Here is a 22,643-nt window from a genome sequence, read left to right as displayed (position 1 = left end):
CAGCATTGTTGCTGTTACAATGATATCTACTTTATAATTTAACAGCCTCTAAAAGATAACAGACTGAGAAGAAAAATACATAGAAGTATCAAAACAGAAACAGAGTACTAATTTGTTGGCTATTTCTAAGCTTAGTTATGGATATAAGCTTTGGAAATATGTATAGTTACATTTATGTTTTATTCATTTTCATGCCATTTATATTAATAAAAGTAGAAGTTATATGATACATATCCAGAGTGACAAATATAGTAATATATAAGCAATAAAGTCACTTGTTATTCCTTCTGATTACTTTGAATCAGCAATCTGATATGTGCTATACAGTGTGGAATCTTTGAAAAACCAGTGCTTCAGTTAAGGAGGAAAAGTGAAGACTTTTAGAAATATGTCATCTAATTCTTATTTAAAGTAAAATTGTGAAGGCCGTTAATGAAGAATTTATCAGTTCTGGGTCTTAATTTTCAAATGTCTCAAAGGAACAGATTGGATTAACTTTTTGAATTTTAACTCCCTTCAGATTTTATGCAGCGAAGTAAGAACCACTAATGTAATACTCCCCTTTTTTGCCACAGTGTTAGACCAATAGGTCAGGGAAATACCCAAGATATAATATTGTTCAGTACACTATTGAAGAATTATTATGGTACAGTGGTTAAGAATATAATCTTTGGATTAGGCAAGCCTGGGTTTAAATCTAGATTTCTCTACTTAAATGCTCTAAGATCTTGAGCAAGGTATTTCACCTCTCTGATGTTGTCCCAATTTCCTGAAGTGCAAAATGGAAGTAATAATTGTACCTACCTCAAAGAGTTGTCGTGAGAATATATGATGTTATTGAATATATATGTAAATTTCTCAGCATGATGTCTGACATAAAATAAGCCTTGAATAAATGTTAGTTATTAATAGTAATCTATGATATCCTTGTGGGCAGGATGTAGAAATATTATCCAAAGAATTAATTGCTGATAATCCTTGAAGAAAGTTTCGAGACCTTTGTGTGTGGATTGTATTTTCAAGTAATATTTGGGTTAGCAGTTTTATTTTCATATATACGAGTTTTATTTTCACACTGTTCAAATTTCCAGATGATGAGAAAAATAGAAAAATATATTAAGAAAAATAATATATTGAATTACAAAATGGAAATCTGAAATGATCTGATAGTCTAGAGTAGGGTCAGCAAACTACAGCCCATGGGTTAAATATGGCGAACCACCTATTCGTACAAATAAAGTTTTATTGGAATACAGCCACACTCTCTCATTTACATATTATCTTTGGTTGCTTTTGTGCTACAAAATGAAGTTCAGTAGTTGCTGAAGAGACTGTCTGGTCCACAGAGCCTAAAATATTTACTCTATGGCTTTTACAGAAAAAGTTTGCTGACCCCTGGTCTAATGCAGTAAGTAGCTTTCAGAATTTTTAAACTCCAACTCACAATGGGCTGTATATTTTACTTGCTGATCCTGTACATACATTTCAGTGATTAAAGTATTATAGATACTAGAGTATAGCGTTGCCGGCTTTATTTAGCAAATAAAAAAACATATCTGGGACATACTTATACTTAAAAAAGTATTTATTGTTTATCTGAATTTAAAATTTAACTGGTGTCCTGTATTTTATCTGCAACTCCATCTGGTTGTTATCCCCAGAGAGTCTGATTTAATTGGCTTGGGATGTGGCCAAAGCAGAAAGATTTTTAAAAGCTTCATTTCTGATTCTTGTATGCAGCCAGAGGTGAGATCCACTGGTCTAGCAATCATAAAAGTCTGAACTAGGTCACTGTGGTGGAAATGTAATACAAGCATTCAATTCAAGAGAGATTCATACAGCAGAGACTGGGAAAAATTGAAAATTGGAGGAAAGGAGAAGGTGGTGAGGCTAAGGTAGGGAATCTATGAGAATATTGTACATGTAGTGATTGAACATGCAATGTGTTTTTGGGGGGGCATTTTAAATTTAGCATACTGGCCCAGTGTTCATGAGTCAGCACCCAATTGGAAGGATTTTTTTTTTTTTTTTTAGCTTTACAGTTAATTGGAAAATTGGAATTTTAAATTGGAAGGTAATTGTTTTTAAAATGTGCTGTTCCCAATGAGAATCATCTGGTATATCATTAAAATGTGGATTTTTAGGTTACAATGTCTTAGATTCTGATTGAGTAGGTAGGAGATAGAGCTCATAATTTGCGATTTAAGGAGCACCACTTCTGAATTAGGTAGATTAAAGTGTCTACCAGCCATCTGTACTCAAGTATACCAGCATATTTATATTTAAAAAAATTACAGAATCTTCCTTCCCACCTCTAAAAATGGAAGCAGATTTTTGGATGTTATCTGACTTCCTGTGTAGTTTTTCTGCATAAAAATCTGAGAGCCTTACTTTGGAAAATAAAGGTTAATTTGAAATGGAGTTTTAAAAACATTTTTGCAGGAGATAACTTTTTATTTTTTAATTTATTTTTATTTAAATTCAGTTAACATAATGTATTATTGGAGACAAATTTTTAAATGTCTTTATTACTTACATCCTTGAGATTGTTTGAGATATTATTTGTAAGTTTGTAAAAAGACACTAATCAAAACAAAGGAGAAGAGGGGGAAAGATATGCTGTATAAGCAGTAAACATAGGAAAGCTGAATCAGAAAGAAGGAATTCTCAACATTTGCTGCAACATGGACAACACTGGAGGAGATAATGCTAAGTGAAATAAGTCAAGCAGAGAAAGACAATTATGATTTCTCTCATCTATGGAACATAAGAACTAGGATGATCAGTAGGGGAAGAAAGGGATAAAGAAAGGGGGGGTAATCAGAAGGGGGAATGAAACATGAGAGACTATGGACTATGAGAAACAAACTGAGAGCCTCAGAGGGGAGGGGGGTGGGGGAATGGGATAGACCGGTGATGGGTAGTGAGGAGGGCACATATTGCATGGTGCACTGGGTGTTATATGCAACTAATGAATCATCGAACTTTACATCGGAAACCGGGGATGTACTGTATGGTGACTAACAAAATATAATAAAAAATCATTTAAAAAAAAAAACATAGGAAAGCTGACATACTATATTATTATTGAGTAAAGTATACTTCAAAGTATTACCAGAAATAAAAATGAACATTTATAAGCTAAAAGTAGATATTAAAGAGGAAGACAATAATCCTTTATGGGCATGTACTTAATAATATTGCTTATTAGTACATGCTGAGAAAACTGACAGAACTAAAGGGAGAAGTAGAGTAATCTACAATCAATAGTTGAAGATTTTAATACTCATTCTTCAGGATCTAATAGAACAATTTAGAAAAAGAATGGCTAACCAGATATAAAATTTGATTAGTATTAGTACTAAAACTACCTTGAACATTGACATTTATAGAACTCTATACAAAAAAAAGTTTGTAGGATAGTCACCAAGAGATTATATAGAAGGAAGACCATGCTATAAGTACCAATGAGTATCAAAAGACTGAGATTGTACAGAATATTTTCTGTGACAAGAATGGAATGAAATTAGAAATCAATAGCAATAAGATACCTAGAATACTCCCAAATATTTGGAAATTAACAACATTTTTCTAAATATGAAATTAAAGGATATCAACACAAATCCTAAAGGCAATAAAGGGAACTATCATGAACAACTTTATGCTAATAAAGTTGAATAATTAGGGAAAAGATACAAATTCCATGAGAAACACAAATGACCAAAACTGACATAAAAATAGAACAAAAATCAGGATACCCTCACTATTATGAAAGAAATTGAATTCTTTATCAGAACCTTTACACAAGAAACCTTCAGGTCCAGATAATTCCACTAGTAAATTTTATTAAACACTGAAGTAAGAAATAACACAAACTCAGGAAACAGGAGCATTTCCTAACACGTTATTAAAGAGACCGGTATAACCGATAACAAAACTTTACAAAGACATTCAGGAAAACTACAAATCGGTACCTTCATGAACACATGTAAAATTCCTGAATTTTAAATTCAAATCAAATTTAGCTACATGTAAAACGGATAATACATTATGACCAGATGGGGTTTACCCCAGGAATGAAAACTTAGCTTAACATTTGAAAATCCATCAGTGTAATCACTGTGTTAACAAAATGAAAGGTTAAGAAACATGTTTATTTCAAAGGATATGGAAAAAGCATTTAACCAGTTCATAAAGAAAACTCTCAGCTAATTAGATAAAGAATGAAATTTCCTCAACATAAAAGGTGCATAGATAAAAACTTGTAACTAACATCATATTTAATGGTTGAAATACTGAATGCTTCCCCTTAAAGATTACACAGAAGGAGGTCCTTTTCTTTTTTTTAAAGATTTTTAAAATTTATTTGAGAGAGAGAAAGTGCCAGTGGGGTGAGGGACAGAGGCAAAAACAGACTCCCTGCTGAGCAGAGAGCCCCAATGCTGGGCCAGAAGGAGGTCCTTGATTCTGTTCAACAATGTATGGAAGTTCAAACAAGCATAATAAGCAATAAGGCAAGATGATGAATAAAAAGAATAAAGGTTGAAGAGGAGAAAGTAACAGTGCCTTTATTCGCAGGTGAGATGACTGTTTACACAAAGATCATAAGGAATCTACTAAATAACTACTAGAAATAAGTGAATTTAGGAAGACAGCCGGATGTGAGAACAAGATACTAAAACTAAATGCATTTTTATGTACTCACAACAAATAATAATATAGTATGTCTTTTTTTCATCTTTTTACTTTTAGCCAATCTATATCATTATATTTAAAGTGGGTTTCTTACAGACATCATGTATTTGAGCTTTGTTTTTTCTCTTTAACTAATGTGGTAGTTTCTTTTAAGAGATTTGTTTAGACCATTTACATTTAATGTAATTAGTGGTAATGTTTGCCTTTAAGTCTACAGCTCTTTGTTTCTCTTTGTCCCTTTGCCATCTTTGTGGATAATTTGAATTTTGTTATATTCCGTTTGACCTATTTTTATTTTTCCTCAATTGTTCTAGGGATTACAAGATATATAGCGAACCTTTTACCTAGTTAGATTTTTACTTGACATGAAATGTAGGAAGCAGGGGCGCCTGGGTGGCTCAGTTGTTACGCGTTTGCCTTCGGCTCGGGTCTTGATCCCAGGGTCCTGGGATCGAGCCCCGCATCGGCCTCCCTGCTCAGCAGGAAGCCTGCTTCTCCCTCTCCCACTCCCCCTGCTTGTGTTCCCTCTCTCACTGTGTCTCTCTGTTCAATCAATAAATAAAATCTTAAAAAAAAAAAAAAGAAATGTAGGAAGCATGCAACCATATAGTTTCCTATATCTCTCCCTGCTCTCTTATGCTTGCCGTATGTATTTCATTTACATACATTGAAAACTCTATCAAAACACAGTTATAGTTTTTGTTTTCAATAGTCATACATATTTTAAAGAGCTTAAGAGGAGGACAATAGTCTATTATATTTACCAAGTTGTGGTATTACAGCATTCAGTATGTTTTGATTAAATTGTAAATTGCCATTTTGACTATAAGGTATTCCTTTTCCTCAACCCTATTTAATAGATGTTTTTAATCAGCTAAGTTGGGGCATATTAAGTAAAAGTCAGCAATTAACTTGCTGTGTTGATTTAAATGGAAAATATTGCTTCATTTTTTTCATTATTAATTTGGACTCTATTTAATTGAAGTGCTCAATAAAGATTTTTTTTCTAAAGCATACTTTAGTTGTATTTGTAATTAGAGGTTTTCTTGGTTTGGGCTTACTGTTAGAATTTCCATTTTAAAAATAATAGCAGTTTTTTAACAAGCCAATTAATAACTTATGATATAAATTGCTCTTGGTGTTTTGAAAAATTCTAACAGTAGTAAGATTTGCATAGTGCCTCTACTTTTTGATTTCTATTTTTCCAGTAAAGTGTTTGTTTATTTTTTATTAAATGTATTTCAGAACAGGGTTAGGTACTTTTGATTTAGGTATAGATAATAGTGGATTCGTTTTTACTCTGTCACTTGAAATTCGATTCCTAGTTGAAGCACAATATTGGAAGATCACTCTCCTGATACCAATAGAAATGTACTTCAAGTATACTTCACTGGTAAGGAACCTACTAAAAACAGCTATTCTGAAGAAATAGTTTTACTTCTTTGGTAATTATTTTAAATAGCACACTTAAATACCTATTAGTATGTAAAGACTTTTTTTAGAAACAGGTTGTTTGTTTTTTTACAGCAACAAAGGAAAAATTTGACCTTTTCCTAGAAATCACGATATGGATTTTACACAAATTAAAGTCAAAAGATATTCAAAGCAAAATAGACCAATATTAGATGTTCTCTTATTTCCAGCTGACCCAAATTATTTCTAGTGACACAAATGATTATTGACATGCATCATTCAACAAATACTTGTTCTTGGCACTGAGGGTATTGCTGTGGAAAAGATAAATGGAAAATATAAGAGTAACTAAATATATTCATTTCAAATAGTGATAAATTCTGATAAATAGTGAAATAGAGAGAGTGTGTGTGTGTGTGTGTGTGTGTGTGTTTTAGGGTAGAGGGGAGATACACTTTAAATTGTAGGGTCAAAGAAGACTTCCCTAAGGAGGGGACATTTGAGCTGAGACCTAAATGATCCGTGGAAGCCCACCATGCAGAAGTGTGGCACAGAGCCTTCCAAGTAGAGAGAATATCAGATGCCAAGCCCCTAGATCAATAATGAGGCCATCGTGTTTGAAGAAAAGAGGGAAATGTGCCTGGACCTGGTGATTGCTGGGGAGGTTCTATGAAATGACACAGAGGAAGACTGGAGCCACGTGATGTTATCTTAAAGGTTATGAATGACCTTTTGATTTTATGACTTTTAGAGAACACAGATCAAAACAGAACTCGGTATCAAGCTGAATGTCAACTCTTTTGTGTTTTAGCCTAGGATATTTTATTCCAGCTTAATATTTTACCAGTGTGTTTGATTGATTGATTGACTTAGGAGCCACACAGATGTTCTTTGCCAAGCATATTTATTTATTGTGGTAATGTCTGAGCTGTTTTATACTAGCTAATAAAGTGATTTATTTGAGGGAAAAGGTAAATGAGTATAACATATGTGCCAGTTTGTTTAGCTGTTTTTAAAGTCTTATTTTTATGCCTTCTTTAAAGGTTATTCTAACATAGTAAGAGAATTACACATTCTTCATTATGTTGTCTTAAAAAAGTTCTGAATTATTCTTTGTCTCATTAAATTTTCTCAATTATCTCTTTTGAACAAATTGCAATTCTCTTAGAGAATTGAGAACAAAAAACTCCTAGATTCATGAAATTTACATCGGGAGTCCACCTCCGTGGAGCATCTATGTCTGATTAAGTAAGGCACTGTCAAAGACAAAAAGTTAGTGAGTGTCATTTTTTTCTATTAATGGCTGAGTTCCCAGAATGATTCAGATTTTAGCCTATGATATCATCCTTATTTAAGTGTTTAGACAGACAAATAAATACTTAGAGAAATAGCAGAATAAAATGAAGAGGGATGTAGAAATAATTCAAAAGAGTAACAGCCTAATTCAGGCTTTAAAGTGAGTGCTGTATATTCAGTTTTCATTCAGAACATTGTGATTTCGATGACAAATTGAATGCAGTTTGGGATTTCATTTTGTCTGACACTGACATTAATACTAGTGGAAAGCACCTGCTTTCATTTCCAGAGTACTTTAAGAAAGTTAATCCTGAGAAAGGGATTCTGGGAGATGGGAGGCTTGAATGCTTTCTGTGTTCTCTCCCCTTCTGATTCCAATTTATTTACCTCTCTTGAGCCAAGCAGCTTCTGAGGTCAGAAGGCCTGCAGGAATGAGGGAGAAAGTAGGTTCTGTGGAGTCCTAGTAGAAATCTGATGCAGAATTTTATCCTTTCTGCACCTCTTGAAAGCCTGAAGAGCAATGCAAGAGAAGCCCCATATGAATGTGGCAGATCCTAGGAAGAGCTCAGTCTGCAAAAATCTTCTGTCCTGTTAGTTTTATGTCATAAAATGTTAATTCCCAGACAATAATGCAATATTAGTTAAAACTCCACAAGGACGTTTAAGGAAAAATCTTTGAAATTATTTTTAAATTACTAAATATGTGATTAATTTCTTAGATAAAAACAAATGGATGCCTGAGAATAGGCAGGATGAGTCTGAAAAAGAGTCTGGTTTTGATGATGGTAAGGAGAGAGTAACTAACATTACTCAACTTTAGAACTCACGTTAAAGCTACTTCAGTAAGGTCAGTATCATCCTAACACAAGGATAGATAAATACTTCAGTAGAACAAAATAGAACTTTTCTCAACCAGAGTTCTTCACCTGAATCACAGAGCTCGGGAAATGATTGCAGTTACTGTTTTCTTGATTTTCCCAAGGATAATACAGAACTAGGTACCATTCTAGATGCATTGGAGAGAAGCCCATTTATTGTATATAGTGTATGTGTTAGGAATCAGGGCTTCATTCTTTCACAGACTCTAGGCTGAGAGAGACTAGATAACTCAGAACTATAAAATTAAATATATGGCAAAGGTAGATTTCACTTTTGTGAAAGATTTTTTTTTCTGTTAGTAATAGTACAGACACAATTGACTATCCATGTAGGAGAAAATGAACTTGAACCCTTAATGGCACTTCATGTATGAAATAAATGCCAGGAAATTTCAAGACTTAAATCTAAAAATGGAAACAAAAATCTTAGAAGAAAATTTTGGAATTCCATGTGTAAAAATGTATAGATTAGGAAGATCCTCTTAAATCAGGAGACCTAGAAATTTTAGTTGCTTTTTTTTAAGGATAGATTATATCAAATGCAATGTCTTTTATCTGATTTTTTTGAAAAGACACCATAACTACATAGTGTCAATATGTAAAAATAGATAAAAAAAATACTTGAAATGCAAATGACAACTATTTAAGTATCAATTATAGACCAAGTGCTCTTCTAAACTAATAGGAGAAAAATCAAAACCACAATAGAAAAAAATAGCAAATGATACAATAGGTAATTCCATTTATGTAGAGTTCTAGAGCAGGAAACACTAATCTATAGTGATAAAAATCACTCCATGGTTGCCTGGGGCAGTTGAATGAGAATTGCTGGCAAAGGGGAAGGGTGGAATTTTCTGAAGTAAAGGGAATGTTCTGTGTCATCGTGGAGATGATCATATTGGCAGGTCTTGGACCTATATACTTCAATGTGTACTTTTATGTATGTAAATTATACTTTAAGAAAGTTGACTTAAAACTAGTTGATACCCTTAAATGGTAATATTTTAAAGGATATTAGCACCTATTGCTGTTAGGCCTGTGGACAAAAGGATGTTCTCCTTTCTTGCACAAAAGTGAAATTTATAGCCTTAATGGTAGCAACTTTGAAGCATCTAATAAGATCAAAATTAATATCTTTCAATCCAGTAGTCCTGTTTCTTGGACTGTTTCACAGGAGTAAAAGTCCCAGTAAAAAAAAAAAAAAAAAAAAAAAAAACATGTATGCAGATGTGTTTAATGCAGCACTGTTTAGTGGCTAAAACCTGCATACCAAATAAATGCCCATTAGTAGGGGAATGGCTAATGAAACTGTGGGACATTTTATCATATAGTATTATATAGCCATTTAAAAGGATGGGTTCAAACTGTATCAGGAAGGATATCCATACGTTACTGTTAAGGGAGAAAAGCATGATATGCACATCCGAAAAGCAAATAGTGCTCTAAAAAAATATCCTATAAAAATACATGTTTTAATATATGTGGAAAAAAAAACATTCAAGGATATATTCCAGATCCTAAACATGTTTTACCTACTATGAAGGGCAGGATGTGGGGGGAGTGGGAGAAGAGAGGAGCAATGGAGAGAAGGAGTAGTGCACAGAATAAGATTTATCTGAAAAGCATCAAAACAGCACACACACATATATAATTTCCCATCTTTCCAGAATTTCATGTATCTTCGTAAACCAGAGGGAAATTTAGGTTTTTATGTCCTGTCTTATAGGGATATTCAAAATATACATTCAAATTTCAGAAAGATGTTGCAAAGTAATATTTATAACATTCTTCTATTTTAGTAAATAAATAAGATCCTTTGTAGATGAGCTGCTGTTTTCAGATTGCTTTCAGTTTCTCTGAGAAACTCCAAATATAATCCTCTTGATTTCCAGGCGCCAGTGGATGTCCATTTATTTTGGAGTGGTATGATCAATATAGAAAAATTAGTTCTGCTTTCTCCAGTACCACCCATTTGGTCCCATAGAGTGGATGCTACTCAAGGGCAGGTTTTGTGGAGTCCTTTTGGTAACAGTGGATGAGAGAATAAGAATTAAATATTTCTAGCTCTTTGGGATTGCTGAGGTTCTGCTTGGTTTTTCCCTAGAGAACATGTTTTTCACTAGAGAACATACAGTGAGGCACTGTTAGGTCTCAGTTGGTGTCTTTCAGCCCTCTTTTTTTCCCCTTCCACCTGTACATTTCATACTTTTATTTCACTGACTTTGGAGGGTGAGCGTATACAGCTAACTCTGAGATGGGCAAAGTAGTAAATATAGAAGGAATTCTGCATCTGTGGTCAGCACTGGTTTAGATTTCTTTGAAATTATGATGGATACTTTTAGCACTGGTTGTGTTTTCTAGGGCTTTCTTGCATAGGACATAAACCCTGTTTTCAGTCATGTAAGGGGAAAGCACACTTTGCTTGTGGAAAACAGTTTCTTTGATTGAACCTTCCTACACCCCTCATCTTTGGAAAACCTTCGTTCTGCATGTTTATCTTCTGTATCCTGCTATACCTCTTTGTTTGCTTGCAGGAATATCTAAGATTGTTTCCGTTCCCCTTCATTTACCCTTACCAACATAGAAAATGAACACAGGAACCCTTAACCCCGCTGTAATTGATTCAAACAGAGCATTTGGAATACCTTGCCATATACACACACTCACTCACTTTAACAGAGCATTCTAGAGTAGGAATATACAATGAATGGGTTAAGATTCACTAATACTATAACCATCCCACCTCATATGTAAACATAAAGCATTTTGTAAGATCAGTTTTGTTCAACAGAGCACCCATTTCAGAGCATCTTATCGCATAAAAGATAAGTCCAACGAGGCACCCAGTTTGAGAACCAAATGATGCAAACAATAGGGAATAGCGGTTTGATGAGTGCTTCCAAAGATTATTTGTACCCCACTAAATTCTCATTTCAAGGTTCCTGAGAAGACCAAAAAAAGAGAAGTTTCAACTCTTGATTTAAAAAAAAAAAATTGAGCCCTCATTCTAAGGATGATCTGGATGTGATTAAGAAAGCTCTTAAATTATTAACTTCTCTTTTCATACTTAAGTGCTACAAATTAACCACCTTTTAAAAGCATTTTGGTGAATCATTTTTTTCCACTCTTGAGATATTAAACTTTCTGCAGGGACAAAACATTGCAACATTATTCAGTTGGCTATGAATACTAAAATATTGCTCCTACATTAAAGGGGGGGAAGGGACTAAAGTAAATCAAAACAGAAGTTGAAAAAAAAAATGGTAGACCTGATCAATTAGTCATTTAAGTTGAGCAGAAAAAAATAAACACACGTACACTATATATATTAATTATATAATTCTATGTTATATATATATAATTCCTTTTTTCATAGGAATTCTCTGGAGAGTTTATGAATCTGAAAAGATGGAGAGAATAGGGAAAGATGATGAATTGTTATTAGGAAATGTTAATGGGATCAGTGTGAGTATAGGCAAGTTAATACAATGTGCACGAGGCTGATTTCAGTATGAACTCTAACTTATAAAACTTGGAGGAAATTGAAATTATTCAACACTAGTGTTTTAGAAATTGAAACATCCATTTTAATAACATTCCCTTTTCCTTTGTTTATTTTTTTCTTTTTTGTTTCTTGTTTGTTTGTTTTTTTGGTTTTAAACAGGCCATATACTCCTATGAAAGGAGGAATCTCCAATGTATGGTTTGACAGATTTAAAATATCTAATGACTGCCCAGAACACCTTGAATCAATCAATGTAATGTGTCAAGTGCTGACAGATTTGATTGATGATGAAGTAAAAAGTGGCATCAAGAAGAATAGAATATTAGTAGGTAAGACTTTTAAATGTTGATAATTTAAATTTCTTTCAATTTGGTCTATTTCTATACATTGAACTTCACTTGGAATATTATTTAGAAATACTTGTATATCATTTGACCTCATCATAGTTTCAAATAGAGTTTACATATTGAGGGTTTCAAAAGTATTAAACAACAGCTCATGAAACTTTATTTTCTTTCTGATAATAACATAATTTGAGAATTCCATGTTTGATTTTCAATTAAGAGATTCTTCATTTTATTTTTTAAACTATTTTAGTTAGCTTAAGTTTTATAAATGTTTAAACTATTGCCACGATTAAGGTAGCATATACAGTCAAAATGTAATATAAAATGATAGAATTCAAAATGTGGGAATGTATGGCAGTCCGTCATTCAATCACGTAGCAAATATTTTCTAAGTTCCTGTTTTGTGCCAGGTGATGTTAAATGCTCAAAGGGACACACGGATAAATAAAAAAAGGTCTGTGTCACAACTGCTGACAACCCGGAAGAGTCCGTGAGGTAGTTACAATGATAACTGTAATGCCAGCAAGTCTGTGATGGGTGCCCTGAAGCCATGTGACTGACAGCCCTGTGAAGAGGATGATTGTGTATATGTATTACCATTTCCCAGGATGCATCACAATACCTGGCACAGAGCAGATGCTTAGGAAATTTATAATGAGTGGCAGAAACTGATCAGTGAATTGATGATGTAAGTAATTAAGTACCACAGGGACTCAGACGAAGCAGAGATCAAATACATGTGATCAAATACAGTGGCATTTGAGATTTGAGATGCACACCTAAAGAAAATATTAACTATAGTAGTGTGGAGGTCTAGGCATAGAGAATGATATGAAGTAGGAAAAGTAGCCTTTGTTTTTGTGTAGACATTAGATGGCCTTAGTGGAAAGCTTGTTGTCTGACGAAAATGCCTTGTTGACCCTGATAGCTGGGCTAAGAGACTCCAGAGCACGATGGCATAGTGACAAACATGGGTTCAAATGTGACGTCTGCCCTGTTACCACCACGTGTTACCCACACTGCTTCTCTGCTGCCTCTCCTGGAAAGTAGGAATAACTGTACAACATTTGTTTTGCTGGGAGGTGATGTTGGTCAGATACTTGGCTTATTCTAGGTTTCTCAAATTCTTTTTGGGTTCCCTCTGTCCTTTCTTCTGTGGATGATCAAAGAAGGTCTTTGAGTCCTACAGCTTATTAGAACTTTGTGTCAGGAAAACTAATCTGGCAGAAGTGTTAAGTGAAGAGATGCGAAGTTGGGTCCAGGAAAACCAGTTACTGAATTTATCATCGTAAGGTAACGAAGTTCTGAAGTGATATGATGACAGTGGGAAAAGAAAAGATTAGGATAAGGAATTGCTTTCAAATAAAATTGCAAAATCTTCACACATAAAAAAGTAGAAAATCTTCGAATGGGTTGAAGACCTTATCACGTTGACCTGTAACTGCCATTCCCCAAATCCCTCAGCAACTTCTTCTTATTCATCTCTGAAAAGAGACTGTGAGGACTACTGTAAGATCAGAGAGCTAATAAGGGTTTTGAATCAAGGTTTACTTCATTTCAAAGCCTATGATTGTTCCATTCAATTTAACCGGACAATTTTAAGACTTCTAATACAGATCGTCAAATTCCTGTCACAAAAAAATTGTACCCATTAATCTACCACCCCTATTAGAATGTCCATCTTATTACATCCTCACTGAATAATAATTGTCTTGAAAAAAATTGGCTAAAAATAAGGTAATTAATTTGCACTTAATTTGTTATTTTCTTCTGATTTAGTTGTATTTTAACACAGGAAAGCTTTTCTTAGTTGTCTGTTAGTCTTTTCTCTTACGATTTTTCTTTTCCAAATAAGGTCTCAGTTTAAGAAAGTCTCTAGAACTTGGGTAAATATTCAAATAGATTTTCTGCTGGTTTTCTATAGTGTGATTTTTTTTTTTTTACATGTAATTCTTTGATTCATCTGGAACTTACTTTGCTTTCTTTTTACCATGTTATGGAAGTATTAATTATTTTCTGAAGTAGCAGGAGAACCTTATTAAAAGATAGTCTTATTTATAAAGTGATCGGTAATATAGTCAGTATTTTATCAAAACTCCATTGAATTTATAACACCAAAATTTACTTTTGGAAGACTTTTAGATGATTACATTATAAAATGATTAAAACTTGAAATTTATGAGAAAGCCATATTAAAATATTTACATACATTTACATTTTATGAATATAAAAAGCTGGGAAAGTAAAAAAGGTATTTTTTTTAGAATTTGCAAGTTGAGCTGATTAACTTCTATAAGAAGGCCTCTTTCCTAGTTTGAGATGTGAAAGAGACCACAGAAGTGCAGATGCAAAGTAATTTGGTCTTGTTACCAGTATTGTTAGTTATTTAACTAGTCAGTGAACATAAATCTTCAGGAACGGTTCTGTAGCATTAAACATGTACCCCAAAGTACACATGATCTTTGATCTCTTATACTACGACAAAACATTAGTTTATTACCTCCTTTTTTGTGTGTGGGATTCTTCACGTGGGTTAATTCTTAATGCAGAGAGGAAATGGCATTCTAGTCCTGTGGGAATGTTTTTGTTGTGGTTGTTATTTGCTTGTCTTATTGACCTAATGGAACCACCCATTTGATCTCCAAATGGTTAGTAAAAATGTTAAGTCTTGGAGTACTAAGAAAACTATCAAAAATTTTGCAGCCTAATGAGGGAGATACAGAAGTAAGGTGTTCTAATACAGTGTATTATGAAAGTGTGTATAAGGTACATACAGTGTGAGCAGTGAGGAAAGGCAAGTAGATATTTGGGAGAGTTAGGGACTGCCTCTTAGAAGAGAGGACTCCAACCGAATTTTAAAGAATAAGTAAAAATACTACTGGTAGACAAAGAGGGAAACACATTCATGAAAGAAAGGAAGGGCACATCAGAATCTCTCGGGATATACTAGTTTAGCATGCACTCCAACCCCCAAGGATTATCAAATTACATACAGAGAATGACGTGCATTTCAGAAAGCTTATGCTGATAACGTGGTAGAGGGCAGGCCAGTCTGAAGGCCAGAATAGCAAGGTGGCAAGATAGATCCAAGAGAATGATGGCGATTAACACACACACTCTTTCCAGATTTAGGGAACACAAAGATGAATAAGGTTTATACTGAAGGACATGATAGTCAACTGCAGGAGTTAGCTGTGAAAACAGATTCTTAGTTTTCTAGTCATTAGTGGAAATATATTGCTTTTCTTAATAGAAAAAAATAAATTAACTTTGGTTAGATGGGAAGAATAGACAAAAAGTTCACTACCTATCCTAGTCCTGGGGTCAGAAACAGAGGAGATGGTCAAGAAACACCACTGTGTCTCTTGGAGATATTTGTGAACCCTCACTCTGTACATTAAGAATATCAGGCATTGGAAAGCTCATTTATTTAATTTTATGTATCTATACCACATGTAATTCTACAGAGAGTATGATAAAAGAGGAAACATGAGCAGTAAAGTAGCGACTTTAAATCACTTTCTGATTGTTGACAATGTAGTTACTATAATAAACTGTTGCTTCAAATCTTGTATCCTGAGAAAATTGTTAATAATGCTAGATTATCCTGTCTTCTTGTTTTATTAACATGTGGGGAGTGTCCATTGTGCAGAATGTAAGCAAATCCATAGTACTGCATTCTGTCTCTCTGTTAATGTCAGTGTTGAAACTCATTTCCCTCTGGTTATGTTTCTGTATAATGTGAGAAATCAAAATGGAGAAAGGTATATAATTTTTCCCATGTGTACTGTTGTGCTTTAAAAGTATATATAGTAGTAATACTACTAAAATAGTTGGTAATTATATTACACTTGACAGTTTTTAAATTGCCATTATTATGCATCATAATGTTTTATTTTCAGATAGTGTCTAAATTATAAGGTTGTTTTCATGCACAATATCTCTTTGAGCCTTGTGATAGGTAAAACAGAAAATTATTATTCTCCTTTCTGATATTTTTAAAAAAACAACTAAAATTCAAAGAGATTCTAGCGAACATAAAATCGAGTTAGGACTAGAACCCAGATCCTTTGACTTAGTCACCTTTGTACCAGGAGGGATTCCTTTTTTGGCCACTAGGTGGTGACAATTTGTTAAGACAAAACTGATAAAATTTAGGGTTTAACTTTGATCTAGGACATATAGAACCTGACAGATGATATAACTAGATTATAAGAATTTTGATAATATGAGCATACTGTCAGGATTTTGTAGCAGGGAGCATCAAATGCTCCTGGAATTACACCTGATTAATTTACATGGATGTTCTAAATACCCATCATGAAGAGAAATGGTTAAGGGAATTATGGTCTATTAATACAATGGAATACTATGTAATAATTAAATACTGTATGTACACATAGAAGGAATTTTACGAGTGTGTGTTCAATGAATAAAATTACAGATTTTGTAATTCTGTTGAAAGACTTAAGTGGGTATGATAGGAAAGAAAAGTAAAGTACAAACATTATACATGTAGAAAGTTTAACTATTAAAATGGACTTCTAAAAACATGTCAGAATTATGTATGAGTGGTGAAATTTTGGATGACTCATTTTCTGTCTGTATGCTGAAAACACTTTCTACACTGGATATATATCAATGTATTAATTTTATAATATTTAAAATAAAAATGAAGGGATAATTGGAATGACCAAGATGAGGATTAGCACCAAAATTTCCAGGCTTCCTTTGTCCTGACCTTACACAGGTTTCTTCTGAAGCTCTTTCTTGAGCTAAAACTTGAGGGAGGCGCCTGGGTGGCTCAGTCCTTAAGCGTCTGCCTTAGGCTCAGGGCGTGATCCCCGCTTTCCGGGATCGAGTCCCATATTGGGCTCCTCTGCTGGGAGCCTGCTCTTCCTCTCCCACTCCCCCTGCCTGTGTTCCCTCTCTCGCTGGCTGTCTCTGTCAAATAAATAAATAAAATCTTAAAAAAAAACAAAACAAAAACTTGAGAACGATAGCAGATTCCTGCTTTCTTTTTATATATATATATATGTCTTCATGAAACAACTTGTGTTTCTTCAACAACAATTAGAACTTTAAAGGAACTCCTGTTCCAACAGCTTTTTCTGGAAGATGATAAGTATTTTGTTTACCCTGTAAATTTTATCCTGTAAATATCAGAGAAAATAGACAAATATATAGTCCCAAACCTTTTAATACTTTATCACAGTTCAGTCTAAGTAACTATAATATGTAAGTTAAATGAAAGAACTGTTAAAATTTGAAGGGAGGGTAGATTTTATTACATTCTAAAAATCCTATTCTATTGATGGTAAACTTGAATTTGTAAGTATTTTTTTCCTCTGGATTTTGTTTTCAGATAGATTAGTTTTCCCAGTATAGTTTTTTTTAATACATTGTTTCTGTTTTATTTTATTTAAAGAGTTCATAAAAGCTAGGTTTATTATTTTTTTAACATGTTTTATTCAGCTTGTTAATCTTAAATGTATGTTGCAATGTTAACTCTTGACGTTTTAATACTTTGCCAGCAACCATAAATATACATTATAACCATTACCTACAATGAGTTTACTATTTGGTATTTACTTATTGAACAGTATATTTTATATTGCATTTTAGACATTTAGATGGAAATTGAATTCAAATAACTAGTCTTTTGTGTTAAATTTCCTTCTATTAGAAAAAAATACACAAAGTCCCTTTTCATAGTAAGTTGTGATGCTAAAGGTGATTGTATTGTCAAAGATGACTAGTGAGAAATTGCGATTACCTCACAAGATTATAATTGGGTAAAGGACTTAGATTAAATATTTAAATAATAAGATTTCAATGAGTACATTTATTTTATTGTAAATTATGAGTATTGAACATGAGGTTCAATGTCTGCAGGATGCATTTGTGTTTGTTCATAATGACATCTCAGATGTGGGAAAATGTTTCTTTCTTACTTTTGGTTTTGCTGTTGTTAGGCTGGTTTCATCCAGGGGGCTCTGAAACCACACAAAGTTATTAGGTTACCCTGGTCAATAAAAATGAAATGTTGGAGGGGAAGATTTAATCTGTAAAATTTTCTCAATATGGATGGTTTTAAAATAATTTTTAAGTTGTTTTTGCTTACTAAAACTGTTTTGTTCACCTTTTATCTTGTGATTTTTAAATCTCTATCATATTAAAAGTTCACATTTAATGATCTTAGCCTCAATATCTCTTTATGAAATGTTTTCTTTTTGTTCCATTTATGAATTGTGAAGCTTTTTTCAATTATTGATGAAGCTTAGATTACCTAGAACTTCATTGTCCAGTATGATAGCCCTTAGCACATGTGACTATTTAAACTTAAATTTAAACTAGCTAAAATTAAATAAAATTAAACATTTAGTTCCTTAGTCACACTGTTCATATTTAATATCTTCCTTAGGTACATTTGGTAAAAATATAATTCAAGCTCTTGAATTTCTCCAAAAAATAGAAACTTTGTTCCTGCAGGCTTTGTGTCTGTAACATATGGATTTCTTTTAAATCATGACCATATTTTCACTTTCTGTTCTTACCCATTATACCTAATCCTGAATTGTCTGCCTTGCAGCAATTGATATTTTTCTAAGACTATGATTCTCAAACATTTGATTTATGGGTAGGAGAGCTTTTAAAAATTAGACGTATACTTTGAGATCATGTTAGAGGACTGGGGCTGAGTCTGGGAATCTTTATTTTTAGGGAGCCAGATTTAGGAATCATTAGCTTGGTGCACACTAACCGTTCAACTCCTGCTTTTTCTAAGCTTTGCTTTTATATCCAGTCAGATCACCAAAGAGCCACATTCCCTGATGAAATAAATTTGTGACCTTACAGAAATTTTCTTATAGAACCACAACTGATATTTATTCATTTATTCGATACTTACTAAGTGCCTCCTATGTGCCAGGAACTGTTCTAAGCACAGGGAGTGTACATCAGTGAATAAAACAGACAAAAATAATCCCTGTTTGCATGAACCTTATAGACTACTGAACATTAAGTCTTTATGTCCCAGACTTATGTAAAAGGGTCAAAAGCAGAAGAGGCTGTATGTAAAATGTCTGGGTTTGAGTTTTATGTTTAATAAAGATCTCCTTGATAAATTCCACCCAGGAATTCAATGCTAGGAGAAGTTTCTAGTAGGATTTGGCATGATTCCTTCTGTTAAAGAATGTTGTCTTGCTACAGGGAAGCAGTTGGAAGACCAGCCGCACCCCTAATTGCTGCTGCCTCCCCATATTTTGGTCTGTCTCTCTGTCTTTCGTTCCTGATCTCTCCTTCTTCCAGCAACCCCATCTCACCCTCCCTCACATTTTCCCCTCATTTTAGAGATGTAGCTTTATTGTGAACAATGTGTTTGGTTGTAAGCAACCTAGAACTCATTTTGTAAGTAAACTGGAAAAAAAGGGGAGATCTAAAGCGATGAAGGAAGTAAGCATTTGCTAAGATTGGTTCTGTGAACTTGAAGGAAGGCTGCGGTTGTATTCTGGGAGATTGGGATTCTCATTCTTAAACTGAAAGTAGGCTTCTGTATTTACAGCAACTCTGTAAACTTTAAAGTCCTTGCTGTTTTGACTTTTACAAGTGATTATTAAGCATTTGTATATAATAGATTTTCAAACTTGGTGGAAACGCTGGGGCGTCTGGGTGGCTCATTTGGTTAAGTGTCTGCCTTCAGCTCAGGTCATGATCCCAGGGTCCTGGGATTGAGCTCCGAGTCAAGCTCCCTGCTCAGCGGGGAGTCTGTTTCTCCCTTCTCCTCTCCACTCCTCCTGCTTGTGCACTCTCTCTCTCTCTCCCTCTCTTTCAAATAAATAAATAAAATCTTTAAAAAAAAAAAAAAAACTTGGTGGAAACCCTAAAGATCATCTAGTCCAACTATTTAATTTTACTGGAAATGAGATCCTGGGTTTTAAATAATTTACCCCAAGGCAACAGCTAGAGTGTCACTGGTAGGATTAAAACTCAGTTTCCCTTTATTTCACTGTAGTCCTCTTTCCACCAGACTTTAAATTAGAAAATGTTTCGTGTGCCTTTAAATATGATAAATTTAAGAGACGTTCGTAAACTTCTTATTACTTTCATCCTCTAATATATGGTTTCTAAGAATTCCGCTAACAGACTTTCATTGAGCTGTCACCGTGTACCAGCAGGTGTATCACCACTGGGCACGGAAGTTGAAGAAGCCCAGCTCCTCAGCACACGCGCACCAGAGGGTGGGGACACCTTGCTGAGCTCCTCATACGCCCGCAACCACAGTGTGCTGATGGAAGGAAGAACTGTTGCTTACCCTCAAGGATTTCAAAATCTAGAGAACTAACTTAAGAATTGCTAAGTTAAAACTTGATAACAATTCTATTTCAGAGTGTTTGCTTTATAACCCACGTACCATATTACATAGAAAAACTTGAGAAAGAAAAAAAAAAAACAGTCTATTAACTAGAACTGTAGCAAAACCCAGTAAGTTTCACATTCGCTCTGCTTACTTAACACTGAATGTTTACTGGAGACGCTAATCTTGTCTGTCGCAAGCTCTGCGTATCCAGGTGGGGCATGCCATGTTGATCAATGTACACATTCACAGGTAATGTAGTCCAGAGGTTTTTAACCTTTTTGGGAATCTGATGCACATATGCAACTTTCACACTCAATTTTAAGACGTGTATGCTGCCTCCTCCCCTCCCAGGCCCGTTCATGATCTCTCATCAGAATCTGTGTCTGGGGCTGGTGTGGGGGATTATTTTGGAAGAGCCTTTCGGGTGGTTCACATCTGTGGTGAACTGCTGCTGATGAGACCCTATTCTTTCTTTCTGGTATGTCGAAAATCGCAGATGTAATATTTGTCATACACTGTCATTATTTACATATTATATACTTCTTAAAAATCTAATCTTCATTCATACGTTGTATCCTGGGTCCAAAGTAATATTATCGGCCTGCCCAAAATTATTAGATATTATTAAATAAAGAAAATATAAAGATAAAGAAAATTTAAAATCAGTTCTATTTTAATAAATACTGGAAGATAATAGAGAGTACATTAAGGCCTGTTGCAAGCAATCTGGATTCCAAAAGTCCTAGCTTTGCAGCTAAAATTGGCACATCCTTACGCAGGTCGCCTAATCTTGGGCCTTGGTTCACTTCGTCCGTAAAAGGAGATTGTAGTAAATTCAAATTTATAGTCTCTAAGGACTCAGCTTTATACTTCGTGAAGTGAAATAAAGCAGGAGGCTGGAAATGAGGAGATCTGGATTCTACACCAATGTATATTTTTAGATTTCCACAAGTGTGTGGCTGTGTGATTTACTTTCTATATTTATTTCTCACAAAATGTAAATAAGACACCTTTTAACTCTCGCTTAGGTGGGGGAATAGCATTCCAGGTCTCTAGCCTGAAGTTGGGCCCCGCATCACATACCTATCTCCATATTCTGTGATGTCTCCGGTGCCCCCTCGAGGACAAGGGCCTATGTATTTAGTGTATGTGCTCCAAAGGGAGCACGGGGACTGTGTATCTTAGTCTGCATATCTCCTCTGGCTAGCACAGTGTTCAGATACCTAAAAGACAATAAAAATTTGTTAAATGAGTAAGTTATTTTTTAACTCTTTTGAAAAAGTTTATATATAGGTACATGTTTTAATTACATTTCAATTATACCATCGTAAGTCAGTTTCCAACACAATGTTGTAATTCAGAGATGTTTTAACTAGCACACCAAATTTTTGATCATCTTCCCTAAAAGATCACTAAACATCTATTATATGGCAGGCCCTAGAAATGTGACTCCTCATGGGGCTCGGAGCTTGGCAAGTAAGACAAAAAGATGCATGTTATTAATTCTGGTTAACACAAGTATAAGCAAAATATAAGTAGACATTAGAAGTTTATATAACACTTGTGCCATGACTTATATTTTTAATTATGATAAATATTTTTAGTGAATGAGCATGATTTCTTCTTTTAATTCCAACTCGTTCTATAACAAGTCTCTTTACCAGTGATGACATAGATGAACCAGAGTTACTTACTCATTGCAACTATTTTTTTAATGAGCTCAAAAGTAGATTAATTTCTTTTTAGCACTATTTCTCTCTAAAGGTCTCCAAATATTTTAAAACATGCATGGAAGCCTGACACAGATGTATCTTGTTCTAAATTATTGTCACATATATTCTGCTTTTTCTGATAAGTGAATTTTTGCTGCTTTTAGGAGGATTTTCCATGGGAGGGTGCATGGCAATGCATTTAGCATACAGAAATCATCAAGATGTAGCAGGAGTGTTTGCTCTTTCGAGTTTTCTGAATAAAACATCTGCTGTTTACCAGGTAAGTTCCAGATTTTAAAACAAAAGAAACAAGCATGAAATATTCACACATTGAAACTAAAACCAAATTGATAAGCAATAACAGTTGGTGCACAGAGCACTGCTGGGAATCCGTCCCCCGGTTAGTTATACGAAATATTCCAGCTGGTCAGTAATGCC

General features: G+C 34.1%; 1 protein-coding gene across 8 annotated transcripts in view; it reads left to right on the top strand.

Moving 5' to 3' along the window:
* The window catches only part of LYPLAL1 (lysophospholipase like 1), a 92,088-nt gene that overhangs the window by 10,523 nt on the left and 58,922 nt on the right, over positions 1-22,643 (top strand). For 7 of the 8 annotated variants that reach the window (XR_006781822.2, XR_006781821.2, XR_015721933.1 and 4 more), the window contains exons 3-5: positions 11,947-12,116; positions 21,928-21,969; positions 22,370-22,485. Coding sequence is in view for 5 of the 8 variants with exons in the window: in XM_045809624.2 (XP_045665580.1) it covers positions 11,947-12,116; positions 21,928-21,969; positions 22,370-22,485 (328 nt within the window). In the remaining 3 variants the exon portion in view is untranslated. The remainder of the gene's footprint in view (positions 1-11,946; positions 12,117-21,927; positions 21,970-22,369; positions 22,486-22,643) is intronic. The other variant, XM_045809623.2, reaches the window with a different exon arrangement.

This window comes from Ursus americanus, chromosome 2, assembly GCF_024610735.1.
Source record: "Ursus americanus isolate L20-20 chromosome 2, mUrsAme1.1.p, whole genome shotgun sequence".
Taxonomy (NCBI): Eukaryota; Metazoa; Chordata; class Mammalia; order Carnivora; family Ursidae; genus Ursus; species Ursus americanus.
The sequence above is the reverse complement of the archived record's forward strand: the minus strand, read 5'-3'. Positions and strand labels throughout refer to the sequence as shown.